Raw genomic sequence first — 17,487 nt, 5'->3', positions numbered from 1 at the left:
TGCTTGCTGGGTCTTCCAGAGTGTGGTCATGCTAGGTCCCTTTTTGTGAGCGTTCCATAGCCTCAGTAATAGTGTCAGGCCTTGTGATTCCCTTGACCTGGATCCGACTTTGAGCCTGTCACTGGACCTTCCTTTCCTCAGGCTCCTCTCTGTTTCCATCCCTGTAATCCCTGTAATTATGGATCAAGGTTATGACTGGGGGATGGCAACCCCATCCCTCACTTGATGTCATGTCTTCCTGCTGGAGATAGGTTCTATAAGTTCCCTCTCCCTACTGTCTGGCAGTCATCTAAGGTCCCTCCCTTTGAGTCCTGAGAGATTCTCACCTCTCAGGTCTCTAGTGCATTCTGGAGAGTCCCCTCAACCTCCTACCTCTGGAGGTTACCTGTTTCCATTCTTTCTGCTAGCCCTCAGGGCTTCAGTCCTTTTTCCTCACCCAGTACCAGATCAGGTTCCCCTCTCCACCGCCGCCCCCTTCCCACTTTCCCACTTTCCCTCCCAGATCCTTCCTTCCCATCCCACTTGTGATTGCTTTCTTCTCCCAAGTGGGACTGAGGCGTCCTCACTTGGGCATTTCAGTTTGTTGACCTTTTTGAGTCTGTGGACTAAATCTTGGATATTGTGTACTTTTTTTTTTTTTTAACATCTACTTATTAGTGAGTACATACCATGCATGTCCTTTTGGGTCTGAGTTACCTCACTCAGGATGATATTTTCTAGATCCATCCATTTGCCTGCAAAACTCAGAATGTCCTCATTCTTAATAGCTGAGTAGTACTCCATTGTGTAAATGAACCGCATTTTCTGTATCTGTTCTTCTGTAGTGGGATATCTAGGTTGTTCCCAGCTTCTGGCTAACACAAATAAGGCCACTATGAACATAGTGGAACATGTGCCCCTGTGGCATGGCGGGGCATCTTTTGGGTATATTCCCAAGAGTCTTATTGCTGGGTCTTCAGGTACATCTATTTCCAATTTTCTGAGAAACCTCCAGAATGATTTCCAGAGTGGTTGTACCAGTTTGCCATTCCACCAGCAGTGGAAGAGTGTTCCTCTTTTTCCACATCCTCTCCAACATGTGTTGTCACCTGAGGTTTTGATCTTAGCAATTCTGATTGGTGTAAGGTGGAATCTCAGGGTCATTTTGATTTGCATTTCTCTGATCAGACATTCGAGTTTCCTCAGTTGTGAATTCTTGGTTTAGTTCTATACCCCATTTTTTGATTGGGTTGTTTGTTTTTTTGTTGATTAACTTCTTGAGTTCTTTATATATTTTGAATATTATTCCCCTATGTGATGTGTGTGGGGTTTGTGAAGATTTTTTCCCCCAATCTCTAGGTTGCTGATTTGTCTTATTGACTATGTCCTTTGCCTTACAGAAGCTGTCCAGTTTCATGAGGTCCCATTTATCAATTCTTGATCTTAGAACGTGAGCCATTCATTGGAGTTCTATTTAGGAAATTTCCCCTTGTGTCAATGTGTTCAAGATTCTTCCTCACTTTCTTCTGTTAGCTTCAGTGTATCTGGTTTTATGTTGAGGTCCTTGATCCACTTGGGCTTGAGCTTTGTACAAGGTGACAAATAATGGGTCTATTTTCATTCTTCTACATACATACAACCAGTTAGACCAGCACCATTTATTGAAGATGCTTTCTTTGTTCCATTGTATATTTTTGGCATCTTTGTCAAAAATCAAGTGACTGTAAGGGTGTGGTTTTAATTCTGGATCTTCAATTCTATTCCATTGTATTCTGTCTCTGTACCAGTACCATGCAGTTTTTATTACTATTGCTCTGTAGTAAAGCTTGAGGTCAGGGATGATGATTCCTTCAGCTGTTCTTTTTTTGTTAAGAATTGTCTTTGCTATTCTGGGTTTTTTGCCTTTCCAGATGACTTTGAGAATTTCTTTTTCCATGTCCTTGAAGAATTGTGTTGGGATTTTGATGGGGATTGCATTGAATCTGTAGATTGCCTTTGATAAGATGGCCATTTTTACTGTTAATTCTGCCAATCCACGAGCATGGGAGATCTCTCTATTTTCTGAGATCTTCAGTTTCTTTCTTGAGAGTCTTGAAATTATTGTCATACAGGTCTTTCACTTGTTGGTTAGAGTTATCCCAAGATATTTCATATTACTTGTGGCTATTGTGAAGGGAATTGTTTCCCTAATTTCTTTCTCAGCCTGTTTATCTTTTGTATAAAGTAAGACTACTGATTTATTTGAGTTAATTTTATATCTGGCCACTTTGCTGAAGTTGTTTATCAGCTGGAGAAGTTCTCTGGTAGAATTTTTGGGGTCACTTATGTATACTATCTTATCATCTGTAAATAGTTGATACCTTTATTTCTTCTTTACCAATTTGTATCCCCTTGATCTCTTTTTGTTGTTTTATTGCTCTAGCTAACACTTTTATGTACCATATTGAATAGATGTGGGAAGAGTGGGCATCCTTGTCTTGTCCCCGATTTCAGTGGGATTGCTTCTAGTATGCCTCCATTTAATTTGATATTAAGTGTTGGCTTTGAATAAATTGCTTTTATTATGTCTAGGTATGAGCCTTGAATTCCTGATTTCTCCAGTACTTTCATCATGAAGGGGTGTTGTATTTTGTCAAATGCTTTTTCTGCATCTAAGGAGATGATCATGTGATTTTTTTTCTTTGAGTTTGTTTATATAGTGTATTATGTTAATGGATTTTATATATTAAACCAACCTTGCATCCCTGGGATGAAGCCTACTTGATCGTGGTAAATGATGATTTTGATATGTTCTTGGATTCGGTTTGCAAGAATTTTATTGAGTATTTTTGCATGGATATTCATAAGTGAGATTAGTCTGGAGTTCTCTTTTTTGGTTGGGTCCTTGTGTGTTTTAGGTATCAGAGTAATTGTGGCTTCTTAGAATGAGTTAGGTTGTGATCCTTCTGTTTCTGTTTTCTGAAATAGTTTGAGGAAAATTGGTATGAGGTCTTTTTTGAAGGTCTGATAGAATTCTGCACTAAAACCATCTGGCAGTCTTCTTGTATCAGTTGAGGGTTGTTTTGTGACGAATTATATGGTCGATTTTGGAGAAGGTACCATGAGTGTCCTGACCCACAGGATGGTGAACGAGGACTGGGGGACCACCTGGAAGAGAATGGGGCACAAGAAACACAAAGAATGGACAGCAAGACAAAAATCTGATCAAGTTGACAAATTTTTATTTTTCCCACACAGGTTATATATTCATAGGAGCAGGAAGTGGGGTAGAGGGGAGTAGCTTTGTCTCTGGGTAATGCACCTGTTCCCAGGTACAGGATATTGGCTAGGCAAAAGGTTCAGCAGGAGGAACAGAACAAAAAAGATTGCTAGGTACCTGTCCACAAGGTCTATAGCTATTTGTTCTTAACTAGGAGCAGTACTTTTCCACAGAGGCCTCAACTTTTTCCCACAGAAATCCCAACTAAGCTAGTATTTTCCCACCAACGCCAAGACTTTGTAAGTAAGCACTTATGGCTGACTAGGCAGTTAACATTCTAACAGGGTCGCTCCCAACACATGAGGTGCTGAGAGTGTGTATTCTTTTGTTTTAGGGTGAAATGTTCTATTGATATCTATTAAATCCATTTGGTTCATAACCTCTTCTTTGTTTCACTGTGTCCCTGTTTAGTTTCTGTTTCAGTGACCTGTTCATTGGTGAGAGTGGGGTGTTAAAATCTCCCACTATTATTGTGTGGGGTTCAATGTGTGTTCTGAGCTTTAGTAAAGTTTCTTTTATGAATTTGGGTGCTCTTCCATTTGGGGCATAGATGTTCAGAATTGAGAATTTCTCTTGGTGGATTTTCCCCTTGATAATTATGAAGTGTGTGAAAGTCTATTTTATTGGATATTAGGATTGCAACTCTTGCTTGTTTCCTGGACCATTTGCTTGGAAGACCTTTTTTCATCCTTTTACTCTGAGATAGTGTCTGTCTTTGTTATTGAGGTGTGTTTCTTGTATGCAGCAAAATGCTGGATCTTGTTTGAGTATCCAGTCTGTTAGCTTATGTCTTTTTATAGGTGTGTTGAGCCCACTAATATTGAGAGATATTAAAGAGAGATGACGGTTGGTTCCTGGTATGTTTGTTTTTGTAGGTGGCTTTATGTGCTTGTGGTTCTCCCCTTTTGGCTTTGTTGTGAGATGCTTAATATTTTGTCCTTTCTTTGGTGCAGGTACCTTCCTTGTGTTGAAGTTTTCCTTCCAGAATCCTCTGTAAGGCTGGGTTGATAGATACTGTTTGAATTTGGTTTTGTCCTGGAATATTTTGTTTTCTCTATCTATGTTTATTGAGAGTTTTGCAGGGTATAGTAGCCTGGGCTGGCATTTGTGTTCCCATAGTGTCTGCATGACCTCTGACCAGGCTCTTCTGGCTTTCATAGTCTCTGTTGAGAAGTCTGGTATAACCTTTGTATGTCACTTGGCCCTTTTCCCTTGCAGCTTTTAATATTCTTTTTTTGTTGTTGTTGTTCTGTGCATTTAGTGTTTTGATAATTATGTGATGAGAAGATTTTCTTTTCTGGTCCCCTTTATTTGGTGTTCTATAGGCTTCTTGTACCTTTATGTTCATTTCTTTCTTTAGGTTGGGGAAGTTTTCTTCTATGATTTGGTTGAAGACATTTTCAGGTCCTTTGAGATGGGAATCTTCGTTCTCCTCTATTCTGATTACTCTTAGATTTGGTCTTTTCATTGTCCTGAATTTCCTGGATGCTTGGGCTAGGGGTTTTTTATATTTTTAATTTTCTTTGACAGTTGTGTCAATCTCTTCAACCATATCTTCTACACCTGAGGTTTTCTCTTCTATCTCTTGTATTCTGTTGGTGATACTTACATCTGTAATTCCTGACCTCTTTCCTAGGTTTTCCATTTCCAGGTTTGCCTCTGTTTGTGTTTTCTTTATTGTTTCTACTTCCACTTTTAGGTCTTGGATCACTTTTTTCAATTCCTTCACCTGTTTACTACCTGTGTTTTCCTGTATTTCTTTCAGTGAGCTATTGATATCCTCCTTAAAGGACTCTATTCTCTTCATGAGATAGGATTTTAGGACAGATTCCTGATTTTCAGGTGTGTTTGTATTCCGGGCTTGCTGTGGTGGGAGAACTGGCTTCTGATGATGTCCACAAAGTTTGACTTCTGTTGCTTATGATCTTGTTCGCCATCTGGATATCCCTGGTGTTTGCTGGTCTGGGTGACTATCTGGAGTCTGCCTCTTTTGTCCCTGAGTTGCTTCAGGTCTCCTGGTAGGCTTGATCCCTGGCTGTATCAGACCACCTGTGGGGCCTTTCAACTGGGGGCTCTTCACAGGGGCAGAGAAGCTGCTGATTTGTTGCCCTGGCTGCAGTAGATCTCCTGGGAGGCCTTCAGACTGTTGGGTCCTCCGTGGAGCAGTCAACTGCTCTGAGGGCATCGGGTCCTCTAGGATGGATGAGGATACTGTGACTTCAAGGGAGCAGACCAACTAGGAGTATGCCCCAACAGCAAAGGCCGGGCAGAAGGGGTGGAAGGGACGGAAGGGTGGTATTTGGGAGGGTGGGGATTTGGGTGGGTGATGAGTCCAGAGTCCATCAGGCTCCCAGCAGCAGCTCTGGAACTGGCGGAGGTTGAGGTGGTGGGTTGTGGGGAAAGTTCTTCCCAACTGGTCTGTGTGCAGCTGGTCCTCTAGGATGGATCAGGATACTGTGTCTTACCGGGAGCAGACCAACTAGGAGTCTCTCAACTGTGATTCTTTTGTCATTTAAGATCTCAACAGAAGTTACACTTGCTTTCTGCATTACTTCCCTTTAGTTCTGTGTATTGTCTAACAATTTTGCCCTCTGTATTTATATTGCACGATTTAAAGAAGAAGGGAATGTTCTAGGCAGCCAATGTATCATTTTATTTTAGTCATGTAACTGTGTCTTTAAGTTTTGTTAATTATTTTTGTTTAGATATCTTCTTTAAGCATGGCAGATTTTCCTTCACTTATTTTGAGTGCTAATGGTACTGAGGAATGGCTCAGTCATTACAAGTTAGTGTTCCTTTTGCAAAAAAACTGCAGTGTGATTCCAGCATCCACGTAGGTGCTGTACTGTAGACTCAGGATTTAGGGGGCAGCTCACAGCCACTCATAACTTCAGCTGCAGAGGAGCTAGTACCCTCTTTTGGCCTCTGCAGGCCCCAGCATGCACATGGGCACAAAATAAACATTTAAATAAAATAATTTATTTTGAATGCTTGCTTTTAGAGACCTTGTTGGATGCTCGTGTCATGGCTAGTATGAACACTCAAGATGTGTGCACGTAGGGCTAGAATGTTAGGAAAGAGTAAAGAGAAGTCTTTTTAGTAAGGTGTGATAAATTACTAGCAGTTTAAAAAAATCAAATGGGAAGGAATGTGATCTTGTTATAATTTTTGTTGTTGTAAATTTAAAATCAAAATGGTAATTGTTAGATGCTTGTGTCTACCCAGTAATTGACACTCACACGTGGAACACTATAGAGTTCTTAAGCAAACTTGTTAATGAATTGCTTCGTGTGGTATTCTAGAAAACCATTTATTTGGGCTTGAAGTGACAGTTTATAAATTCTTTTTCTTAAGCACTATGATTGAATATTTTTTTGTTCAGAATGTTCTCATGGAATACTGTATTACACTGTGCATATCATTTTCATCCTGGTGCAGTCATTGAGAGAGACTGAGGAAACTGGAAACTGAGTTGCAGACTTGGTCTTTCCAGTGAGTGGCGCCTTCTTCCTTGAAAAGGAAGAACCTTTTCAAAGAACCAGGTGTTTTTTATGCCTTTCAGTATTCTTTATTTCAAAGAGCAGTAGAATTTCCAAAGGCAATGATGGGCAAGAAGTAACTACATCTTAGCTGAATTTAAATCTCTGTGCAGGTTTTGCCATTTGTGGTGTCTGTGTTCAGATACCTAGTATGCACATAGACAGGCATGGAACAGGAAAGTCTCTAATTTGACTTAAGAGAAGAATGTCTTCTGTATTTTTTGGAATCTTTCTCAAAAAACCTGATTTGAGAGCCAGTTTTTTTGATGAAAACAGAAGCTTGTAAACAACCCTAGAAAGTTACTAAAGGTCTTGGAAAATAAGTTGCAGTTTGGACCAGACTTGAATCCCTATAGAGTGGAGCATATTTGTGTTTCCTGCACTTTTTCATTTGAGTAGGAGTATATGAAGAGTTGTAGAAAGGAAAAAACCAGCTTAAGTTGCAGTGTGTGTGTGTGTGTGTGTGTGTGTGTGTGTAAGTCAGAATGACACACCAAGTTTCTGCCTCTATTTTGTCCTTAGTTTTTGAAGGTTTTCAACATAGCTTTAGGAAATCTTAAGACTATTAATTCATTGTGTAATCAATACATTATCTAAGTAGCTGTGAAATCAAGTTCTTAAGCAAACATGTTAATGAATTGGTACGTGTGGTATTCTAGAAATCCATTTATTTGAGCCTGAAGTGACAGTTTATAAAATTTTCTCTTAAGCTCTATGATTGAATAGTTTTTGTTTCAGAATATTCTCATAAAACAAGAGATACTCAGAAAGAGAGTAGAATTATGGCATGTCTGCATTTAAACTTATAATATAAAACTAGATTAATTTAGGAATTTAAAATATTATGGATCTGCCAGAACCCCTAACTTCTAAACTTATACATGTAGTATATGTTCAATAAGTACGTCACGGAGCCCTTGTTTTCCAATTTGTAATAATGTTAACCTTTTGAAAATTTTTAATTTTATTATTTTTGTTTCACGTGTGTGCTTGTGTATATGTGTGTCTGTATTAATGCAGCATGTGTGATGGTGCCCAGAGAGAGCAGAAGAGGGTGTTGGATCCCCTGGAGCCAGAGTTTACAGGTAGTTGTGAGCCACCCCATGTGGGTTCTGGGAAACAGTCTCAGATCCTCTGGAAAGAAGTAAGTGCTCTAAACCACTGAACCATCCTCCAGCCCCATTATTAGCTTTTAATCTCCAGAAATTTTAGGACAAAGTATCTCTACTTATTCTCTGAATGCTGATGGTAGAGTTACCATTCAAGTCCTTTGGGAGGGAGATTTGTAGTTATGAATGGCAGGGGACCAGGTCATTGTCTGCTACTTCATCAACATAAAATAGCAGCTGTCTTGCTATAGCTGCATAATGTTCTGTTGGAGAATTGTGTGTGCTTTGCAGACCAGACAAAGACAAGCATGTCTGTATGGTATTTTTTAGCCTGTCAATGATGAAATTTCATTAGTACATATTTGTTTCTTATAGTTATCTCCTTTGCTTTTCCACTTTTTGAAATACTCCATGGATTTTTGAAAACAGTAAAGGAGAAAATAAGATTCACAGAAGTCTTACTTAGTTTTGTCTATGTGTATATATGGTTGTGTGAGGGTGTACACATCACAGCACACATGTGTGGGTCAGAGGACAAACTCATTCAGTATGGATCTGAACTCAGGTGGTCAGGCCCACCCAGCTTTTACTCAGTGAGCCATCTCCTAGCCTCCAGCTTAAATTTTAAATTTTACTTAAGTTCACTTGTTGTAAAGTTAAGGATTTTGGCTAATTTGAGTATGTCATATTTTCAGCTATGTTTTATGAAACATAAATATAATGAATCCTAGATCTAAATTGAAATATATTATAAAATATAAATTTTGAAAACATAAGTTTAAAAGAAACGAAGTATATTTTATATTGAATATGTATGTAAAGAAGTGATAATATTTTGGATATATTAGGTTAAATAAGCATATTATTAGGAGCAATTTTATTTTACCTTTTTAATGTGGCTACTGAAAATTTTAAGATAACATTCCTGGCCCTTGGTATATTTCTATTTGTACTGTTTCAGACACACAAGAAATCTGTGTAAATTTGCTTCTGAAGTTAGAGAGTGGCTCAGAGAGATTGAGACAACTCTATTTGGTTGTATCCAACCCCGGGGATTTTATGCTGTTACAGAAATCAAAGCCCCTGGAGCCAATACAAAAAGCCCTGAGTAGCAGTGTACATTGCAGCCGTATGCAGTTAGGTGAACAGAAAGGAATGAGGGACATGCATTCTGCATTGAGCCACATCTCTGGTTTCCTAGTTTTATGTTTCCTTTGCTGGGAATGAGACATGTCAGAGGTAAAGATTTCAAGTTGTGGGAGAAAAGTAAAATGGGCTTGCTAATAGGATTGAGTAGCAAGAAGTGTAGAGCAGAGAACACAGCAGAGCAGCTAAGGATGGGAGTGCTTAGGATCCTCAACTTCTGTCTGTCCTGGGATTCATTCGGACTTAGCGTCAAGCACATGAGTAATAAGAAATGCATTTGTAGAGATTAGCTAGTGGTACTAAGAAGATTGGACAAGACAAAGAAATGGGTCAGTGGACGTCACTGTAGGTAGTTGTAGTCATTTCATCAAGAGGTGGGGCTTGGACTTACTGTGGTTAGAGGTGGAAAGAATTGAAGTGATGTTTTAATGGGAAAATAGTAAAATTGTTAGAGTCACAGAATTACTTGAGATAGATGAGTATACTGTATTTAAACTAACAAATGGAGTGAAAGAGGGCGAATTTGTGGAGTCTTAGCTGTAGTATACCTTTAGACTACTTATGTGTAACTGTAGCTCAGGAAGAGAGGGATGTTAGAGGGAAAGATGTTGTCTTGCTGAAGCAATGGCATCAGGTAAGATTTCCCATGTAGACTATAAAGATAGGAAGACAGAATTGATTTTAGACGGATTCCATTGTAGCATTCCTGTTTGCAGCTTCCTTGGTTGTGTAGAAGTATCTTTTGCATAGAAACTTGCTGAGTGTTTATCTGTGTGATGCTAGGCTTAGAAGATGAAGGGATAAGCCAGGCAAACACTGCCTTAGAGATAATCAAGTTCTGGAGGGAAAAGCAGACAAGGAAATCTGGGCTGAAAATGGTATATTAAGCACCCTTACAGAAAGCTACAGAGCAGCACAGCTGGATGAAAGGATGCTTTGAGAAGATTTGGTCTGAAAGGAGAGTTTTCTTTCATTCCTTTCAGTTAATCTGTCTGGATAAGCTTCATAACTGAAAGCTAATGTGGCAATGATATCTTGGTCACTACCATCTAGGACTTGCAAACAGCAACTTCTGTGACTTTGGTTCTCTTGTAGAATGTGGATGGACAGTGTTATTAATCTGTACCCGTTTCTGCGAGTTAATAGTACATAAGTGACTTCATTAGTGTGTTGCAGAATTTCTAGAAATGAGCATTAGTTGGGCTTCAGAATTTCTCCTTGGGACCTGTTTCTTATTGGTGCTTAAATGTTAAAAAGTAAAATATCAAGAATAACAGTGTGGTATGCATAACTTGGAGCCTCAGTGAGGCTGTGCTTTAAGATAGTGTTTGCAGGAATAATTTTGTTTCAGAATTGTTAAATGGCTTCTATACTGTTTTTCTAACCTTTCTAGCCTTCAGTGAAACACTTTGCTTTGGAGTTAGTGTTGATAGATTTTAGCCACGTTTTTTACTGTTGGCTGCTTAGTAGAGTTTGTTCTTTATTGTCTGTTAATTGGGCCAGTGTTATAATAAGCAATTAAAGCAAAGAGACCTCTGTTTAAGCAACTAGATTATAAACATATTATATACATACCTAATTTTTTTGTTTTGTTTTTGAGATAGGGTCTCACTATGTAATCCTAGCTATTATGAAGCTACAAGGACGAGGCTGGCCTGGAGTTTGGAGGAATTCCTCTTGCTCTCTGCTGGGATTATAGGTCTGTGTCTTGCCTGGCATGCTTGCGTGCTCTCTCTCTGTCTCTCTCTCTGTCTTTGTCTCTCTCTCTCTCTCACACACACACATACACATACACACACACACACACACACACGTTTTTGTTGCATAAATTAGAGTTTAAAATACTTTAAATTCAGTTTTGGAGCCTAGTCATTAACCAAATCAATATGATTATTGGCTGTAGGGATTTATTCTGCTCAATAGTGTACTTGTTTTAAGAATCAAGATACGCAGAATGTTGTTTAATAAATGAGGTGTTTTTCCTAAGCTGACTTGGATTCTGCCATTCTCTGAAGTTTATTGTAGTATATTTCTTAAGATAACATCAAAGGTAAAAAGACAAACTACTTTCTATATTGAAATAAAACTTGAGACACAGTTTGAGTTTAAAGCTCTCTTTAGATGTGTTTCCAGAGTTCCTTCCTGGAGATCCTTTGAGGATAAAGTGGAATAGGCCAAGTCTTTTTAAAAATATAAATCGGGTCATGTGCAGCAGCACTAGTCCCAATTCAGTTGTTAATTAATGACAGACGTAGCTTATACAACTAACTTTGGATTTTTGTTCTCTTTTTAAAGGTTGATTTTTTTTTTCCTTGCGTGAAAAATTCACCTTTGTTTGTTGATGACAATATACAAACAAGGTTTTTCTTACAAATGTTAGAAAATGAATTTTACTTTGATTCATATATTCTAAGCACTTTGTTAATTCTTGCTTAGATTCCTATGTAGGAAGAGTCAGCTGGAGTATAGATTCAGGAATTGTGTGTATTTGCTTTTAGACTAAGGAGACTGATGTTACTGATTGAGTTTATCAGTCTTCTGTACAACAGTGTATGTGAAAACTTAACCAGGGCATTTTACATGTAGATCCTTGACTTTTCCCACCACTGCTTGTAGTTCTGTGATCCTGCTCAAGAATTTTAACACCCCTAAGTGACTGAGACAGATAATTCATCTGGCACCCTCAGGAAACTCTTCCTGTGTTAACCGTGATGGTGCAGGTGCTCGTCGCCCCTAGCCTCTGGCCCCTAAGTGAACTCTGGGTAATGTCCTCATGGTAATAAACGTAGGAGATGAAGTGTAGAGAGGTTCTGCCTGTTCTTACTCAGAGAAAACTTGGAACCCTTTGGTTTTTCTTCAGGCTTTCCAGTTTTTAGATGGGATTCACTGTGTACTTTTTAGATGGGATTCTCTTTTTCATGTGTGTGTGTGTGCTGTTTTAAATCAATTACATATGGCGTTTTTCAAGCTTATATAATGTTAGACAGTAATAACCATGCCTTTGTTCTTAGGTATTCAGTTTGACTCTGATAAGTAATAGTACAACGAACACCTTTGTAAGGAAATGATTTTTCTATAACAAGATTTGTTTTTCTGCAAAAGCTTATAAAATATTTATGGAAGTATTTTTAAAGGTATTTTTACAAAATTTTAAAAAGTTAATGGCTAGAGAGATGGCTTAACAATTTATAGCACTGGCTACTTTTTCAGAGGATCCAGATTCAATTTCTATCGCAGCTCCAGTTCTGGGGAATCTGATGCTCTTCTGACCTTTGAGACATGTGGCATAGACACACAGACAAAATACTTTAACATATAAAGTAAATAATAATTTTAGTCAGGTGAGATGGGATACAACTTTAATCCCTGCAGAAGCAGGCAGATCCCTGAGTTCAAGGCCAGTCTGGTCTATAGAGCAAGTTCCAGGACAGCCGGGACCACACAGAGAACCTCTGTTTTGTATCGCCCTCCCCCCAAATCATTATTTCACTTGTGTGCCTATCTACTAGCTGTGCACTGAGCCACTGTGCACTTTTGAAGTTCAGCACAATTTTGTGGAGTCAGTTCTTCCTTTTTACCTGTATATGGGTTCCAAGTATCAAACCTAAATTTGTCCTTTTTCTTTTAATTCTCATTCTCCCCCTCTCTTTCTGAAAACTGAAGACTTGGTGTGGTGGCACACACCTGTTATTTCAGTACTCTGAGAAACTGAGGCAGGGGTTGAAAACTAGACTGAGCTACATAGTTCAGTTAAAGACAACTGTAGGATACATAGTGAAATACCAATTCAAACACTCAAGCCAGGGGCTGGAGAGAGCCTTGCAGTTAGAGTGCTTGCTGTGGAATCATGAAGACCCAAGTCTGATCCTATTTCTGTACCCTATTCTAAGGTAGGCAGAAACATGAGAGCTTCCAGTCTAGCCAATGAAAACTGAGCCCCAAGTTCAGGAAGAGACTGTGCCTTAAAGGAATAGATGAGTGAAAATAGGATCACATCCAGTGCCTTTTGTGTCCTACACACAAGTACAGATGCATGCACCCACTTCCACCCATGGTTTGCACATATGCTCACATAGACAACCCCACAATAAATGAATAAATCATCTTTTTTTAAAGCAAAAAATGAAGATTTAAGTGGACTATGAGTATGGAGTGGATTAAACAGGACTAATATTTCATCTAGAAACTGTGAGGTATGTATGCATTTCTCTGTGTGTCATATGCATGTGCACTTGCCTGTGTGGGTCCGTGTGAAGGCCAGAGGTTGGCATTGGGATATGTTTTTCAGTCATTTCTTTGCCTTATTGTGAGACAGGTTCTCAGTGAGCCTGGAAGCCTGCTAAGCTTTCTGCCAGTGAGCCCCAGATCTACACTGATAAGGTTACAGATGTGGTATGGGGTTGGGGATCTGAACTTAGGTACTCATGCTTAGGTCCACTCACTTTGATAATGGCAGGCCAAATACTGAAGACTGGTAACTAAATCTTTTTAAAAGGTTGAATGCTGAGTCAGGTGACTTCCATCCCTTTATGATAAGGTCTGTGGATTTGGCACCGTTGTGCTCCCCCTTGGAAAGCCTATTCTTTGGCTTTCCAGCACAGCATTTGCTGTAGAAGACATTTACTCTACCTTCCTAACTGGATCTGTTTTCCTGGTCTTGTCTATACTGACACGGATGGTAACAGAGGTCACTATCCTTAGACCATGTGCTACCTCTCAAATATTCTGTGCTCACTTTTCCTGGCTTTTTACTTTTCTCAGGTTCTCATGTTTGTTCTCTTAACTGACCCAATATCTTTCCCTTTATAATTTTTGCTGTGATTTTGCTCAGCTCCTAGTTGATGTATTTAGTTTGAGCATTTCCAGTTGGACATTATAGGATACCAAGCAATAGAATCCAAAGAGCTTTTCCTTTCCCTCTTGCTGTGCAGTTCTCTATTGTGATACTAATCTATAGTTTAAAGTTGTGAAATAAACTATTTCACACAAATGTAACATCTCTGTGATTATTTAACCTGGTTCTATCTGGACTCTAGCTCACCTCACTTGTGCGTTCCCACCATTTTTATTACAGTTCTCCTCATCTGTGCTATTGGCATCCCTCTGCCAACAGATCTCCAGAGAGGGGTGGAGAGGGATGCACGGTTTCTCACCCTCCTCCCTTCCTTTGATAGGGTGGTCCAGGCTGAGTTTGAACCTTGAGCTCTTGATCCTCCTGCCTTTCTCTACCTCCCAGATTATAAGCATATACCACCATACTTGATTTTGCTGTGCTTGAATCAAATCTAGGTCTTTGTATATGCTAAGTAGGCACTTCACCCATGAAGTACATCCTATAGTTGTATCCCTCTTAATGTTATAGTAGTTCAAAATATTCAAAATCTGTGATAGTTTTCTTTCTCTCCAAGGGGACTGTGCTGAGAGTTGAACTCATGGACTTGTGCATGTTAGACAAGCACTTTTGAGTTACACCACTAGCAACATCAGTGCTTTTAAACATGGCACATAGGTCGTTCTTGTTCTTTTACTAATTAGGTATTCCTAAGAGTGTAAACCTCAGGTTTTCCTCTTTGCACTTCTTCACCTACTTTGTGAGATCACAAAGCCTGTGGCTGGTGCCAGGCTGGTAGTTTTCTCTCCCACGTTTTTGAGGCAAGGTCTCACTCTGCAGCTCTGACTGTCCTGGAACTCATTACGTAGAACTGAGTGGCCCTACACTCACACAGACACCCATGCCTCTTCTTCCTGAGTGCTGGGATCAAGGTAGGGTCACCATGGCTGGCTTCCTGCCATGCTGCTTTCTTCACATGTGTTTCTGCCTCCCAGCTAGCTCTCTTGTATTTATTTTTTTTCATCCCAAATGTCTCCTCACTCTTGCTCAGGATGCTTCTTTTTGCTCCAGTGAGTGTCTGTTTCCCATGTAACCTCAACATTGTCTGTTATTCATTCAAATGATCAGTTAGTTTCACTTTTCTTTACTATATTATGAAATCCTAGAAGACAGGATTTTTATTTGTGTTTGTACATGATGCACAATTCATTTGGAGATGTTTCATTCGTAGATAGGGGTACAGCTGACCATCCTTTTCCCAAACTAGAAATGATTGCTCTTTGTCACATCTAACCAGTTTCAATTCCTTAGTTTTGTGCTTATTTGGCCATTGTGTTTGCATTCTTTGTTCACTCAGTAGATTTTGTTGTCTGACAAGTACTAATGTGCTAACCATACTACATGTTGAGATTGTGTATTAATTTGTAGAGAATTTACATGTAATAAAATTTTGAAATTAGGAACAGGGCTTATGTCTGTTTAAGTTTCTGTGGTGCTGAGGAGTAAGTATGTGGTTTGGGATTCTAAGCACACAGTATACCACTGAGCCAGTCCTTAGAGGGTTGTTTTTTAAGTATTCTCATTTGGTTTTAAGATTTGTTTTTAATTAGTTATCTGTTTGTCTCCCTACTATGAATAAGTGTTCCTTTTTCCAGTTACATTTTTAAATTATTTGTTGAATTGAAAGTGATTAGATTATCGTGTATCTGGCGGGGGGGTACGGCTATAGAAATGTATTATTTAAATTGTCTGAAGAGGTGGCTCAGTATTTAAAAACATGGTTTTCCAGAGGAATTGTTTGTTTCCCACCACCTACATTGGGCAGCTCACAACCAGCTCCAAGGAATCCGACACTTCCTTCTAGTCTCATGAAGCAAGACACATACATACACATAAATAAACCTTTTTCTAAAATTGACTAAAATCTTAGAATTATAGAGCCAAAGGAAACCTTAGTGGCTTAGTCCAGTCCTCTAGTTATGGGTTAAATACTTGATGTTTGGATAGTTGACGTGGTCTTACCCAGTGTTGTACAATCTTCTGGTGTCAGATCTTGAATAGAACCTACAGCTGTCAGTTAATTGACTATTGCTTTTGGAATAGGGAAGATCTGACAGGCTCATTTTAGATTCTGTTTGGAGATACTTATTTTCAATCTGGCGATGAATATTAAACTATACCATTTATGCCCATGGTTTTATATATTTTTATTTTTCATTTAAAATTTCTTGGTGAGTTTTACGTGTTATTTGAAAATACTTATTTGCTCATTTATTTTGTAGTGCTAACAATCAGATCTTGAGCATTCTGAGCAAGGGGTATACCACAGAGATACACCCTCAGCTCTTGATATTTTCCCCAAGTTTTAAAATACATTAGTATGGTTATTTATAAGTCTCTTTAATGTCATTTCAATTTGTAAATGTAATGCCATTTAAACATGAGATTTAAATTTTATTTCACAGGCAACCACACCCCCTAATCAAGGAAGGCCAGATTCTCCAGTCTATGCTAACCTACAGGAACTGAAAATATCACAGTCTGCTCTTCCTCCTCTTCCTGGGAGCCCAGCAATTCAAGTTAATGGGGAATGGGAGACTCACAAAGACAGTTCAGGCCGTTGTTACTACTATAACCGCACAACCCAGGAGCGAACCTGGAAACCACCCCGATGGGCTCGAGATGTGAGCACAAGCCGAGATTTTCAGAGCCCAGGAGAGCAAGAGGTATGAGTATATCAGAGCCAAACAGTAAGGCTTCCACTTTTTCTTCATTATTCAGAAATGAAACAAAAAGCTTGGTTTCTTGGTGTCAGTATGGTAGAACATTTGAACCTCTAAGATTTCCCCAAGCTTTCTTCAAACCTTTAACTAGTGTATAGATGCTGTCTTTAAAGAACATACTCTGGCTTTTGCCCGATGCAGGACCTTATCTTTATTGCATCAGAAGGAGCCAGCACAGCAGATGTGAAATTCATAGCACTTGGGATATGAGGCTGAAAAATCACAATGTCAGAGCCAGTCCTGGTTACATAGCCACCTTTAGACTGTCCCGGCACAGTGGCTCCCTCACCCCCAAAAGGATGCTTATTACATAAACCAATAAAAAGGAAAGGAGGTCCATGGCTAAAACCTAGCAAGATACATAGAAACAAAGTTACTTAACTGATCAAAACAGTTTTCTGTGGCCATCAAACTCTTTCTTCATGTTTTTCTGCCAGTAAGGATACAAGGCAGTCCTTTAATTCTGCTTAAGAGAAGTAATGATTATCCCTTTGCTGTAGTTGGGTTAGTCAAGTGTAAGGATAACTCCCTTAGAACTGTTATACACTGGTGTTTGTTTGTTTGTTTGCTTGCTTGCTTGTGGTTTCTCTGTGTAGCCCTGGCTGTCCTGGAACTCACTCTGTAGACCAGGCTGGCCTCAAACTCAGGAATCCGCCTGCCTCTGCCTCCCAAGTGCTGGGATTAAAGGTGTTCACCACCATGCCCGGCTATACACTCTTCTTACTGCTGCTTTCCTCTCTCTTCAGTACCTCCTGCAGGCTGTTATAGAGACCTACTAGTTACATTTTAGGGAAGCACCATTTTGTTGTAGTTGTTGTTGTTTAGTTTAACTATGTAGGTG

General features: G+C 39.3%; 1 protein-coding gene across 7 annotated transcripts in view; it reads left to right on the top strand.

Moving 5' to 3' along the window:
* The window catches only part of Arhgap12 (Rho GTPase activating protein 12), a 115,044-nt gene that overhangs the window by 57,759 nt on the left and 39,798 nt on the right, over positions 1-17,487 (top strand). For 6 of the 7 annotated variants that reach the window (XM_021150665.2, XM_021150668.2, XM_029471799.1 and 3 more), the window contains one exon: positions 16,329-16,589. The exons of the other annotated variant lie outside the window; for it this stretch is intronic. In XM_021150665.2, the coding sequence (XP_021006324.1) occupies positions 16,329-16,589 (261 nt within the window). The remainder of the gene's footprint in view (positions 1-16,328; positions 16,590-17,487) is intronic. 7 annotated transcript variants of the gene reach the window in all.

The sequence above is a fragment of the Mus caroli genome, chromosome 18, assembly GCF_900094665.2.
Source record: "Mus caroli chromosome 18, CAROLI_EIJ_v1.1, whole genome shotgun sequence".
In the NCBI taxonomy this organism is placed as follows: domain Eukaryota; kingdom Metazoa; phylum Chordata; class Mammalia; order Rodentia; family Muridae; genus Mus; species Mus caroli.
Note: the sequence above shows the minus strand (reverse complement) of the source record. Positions and strands in the feature narration are given on the sequence as shown.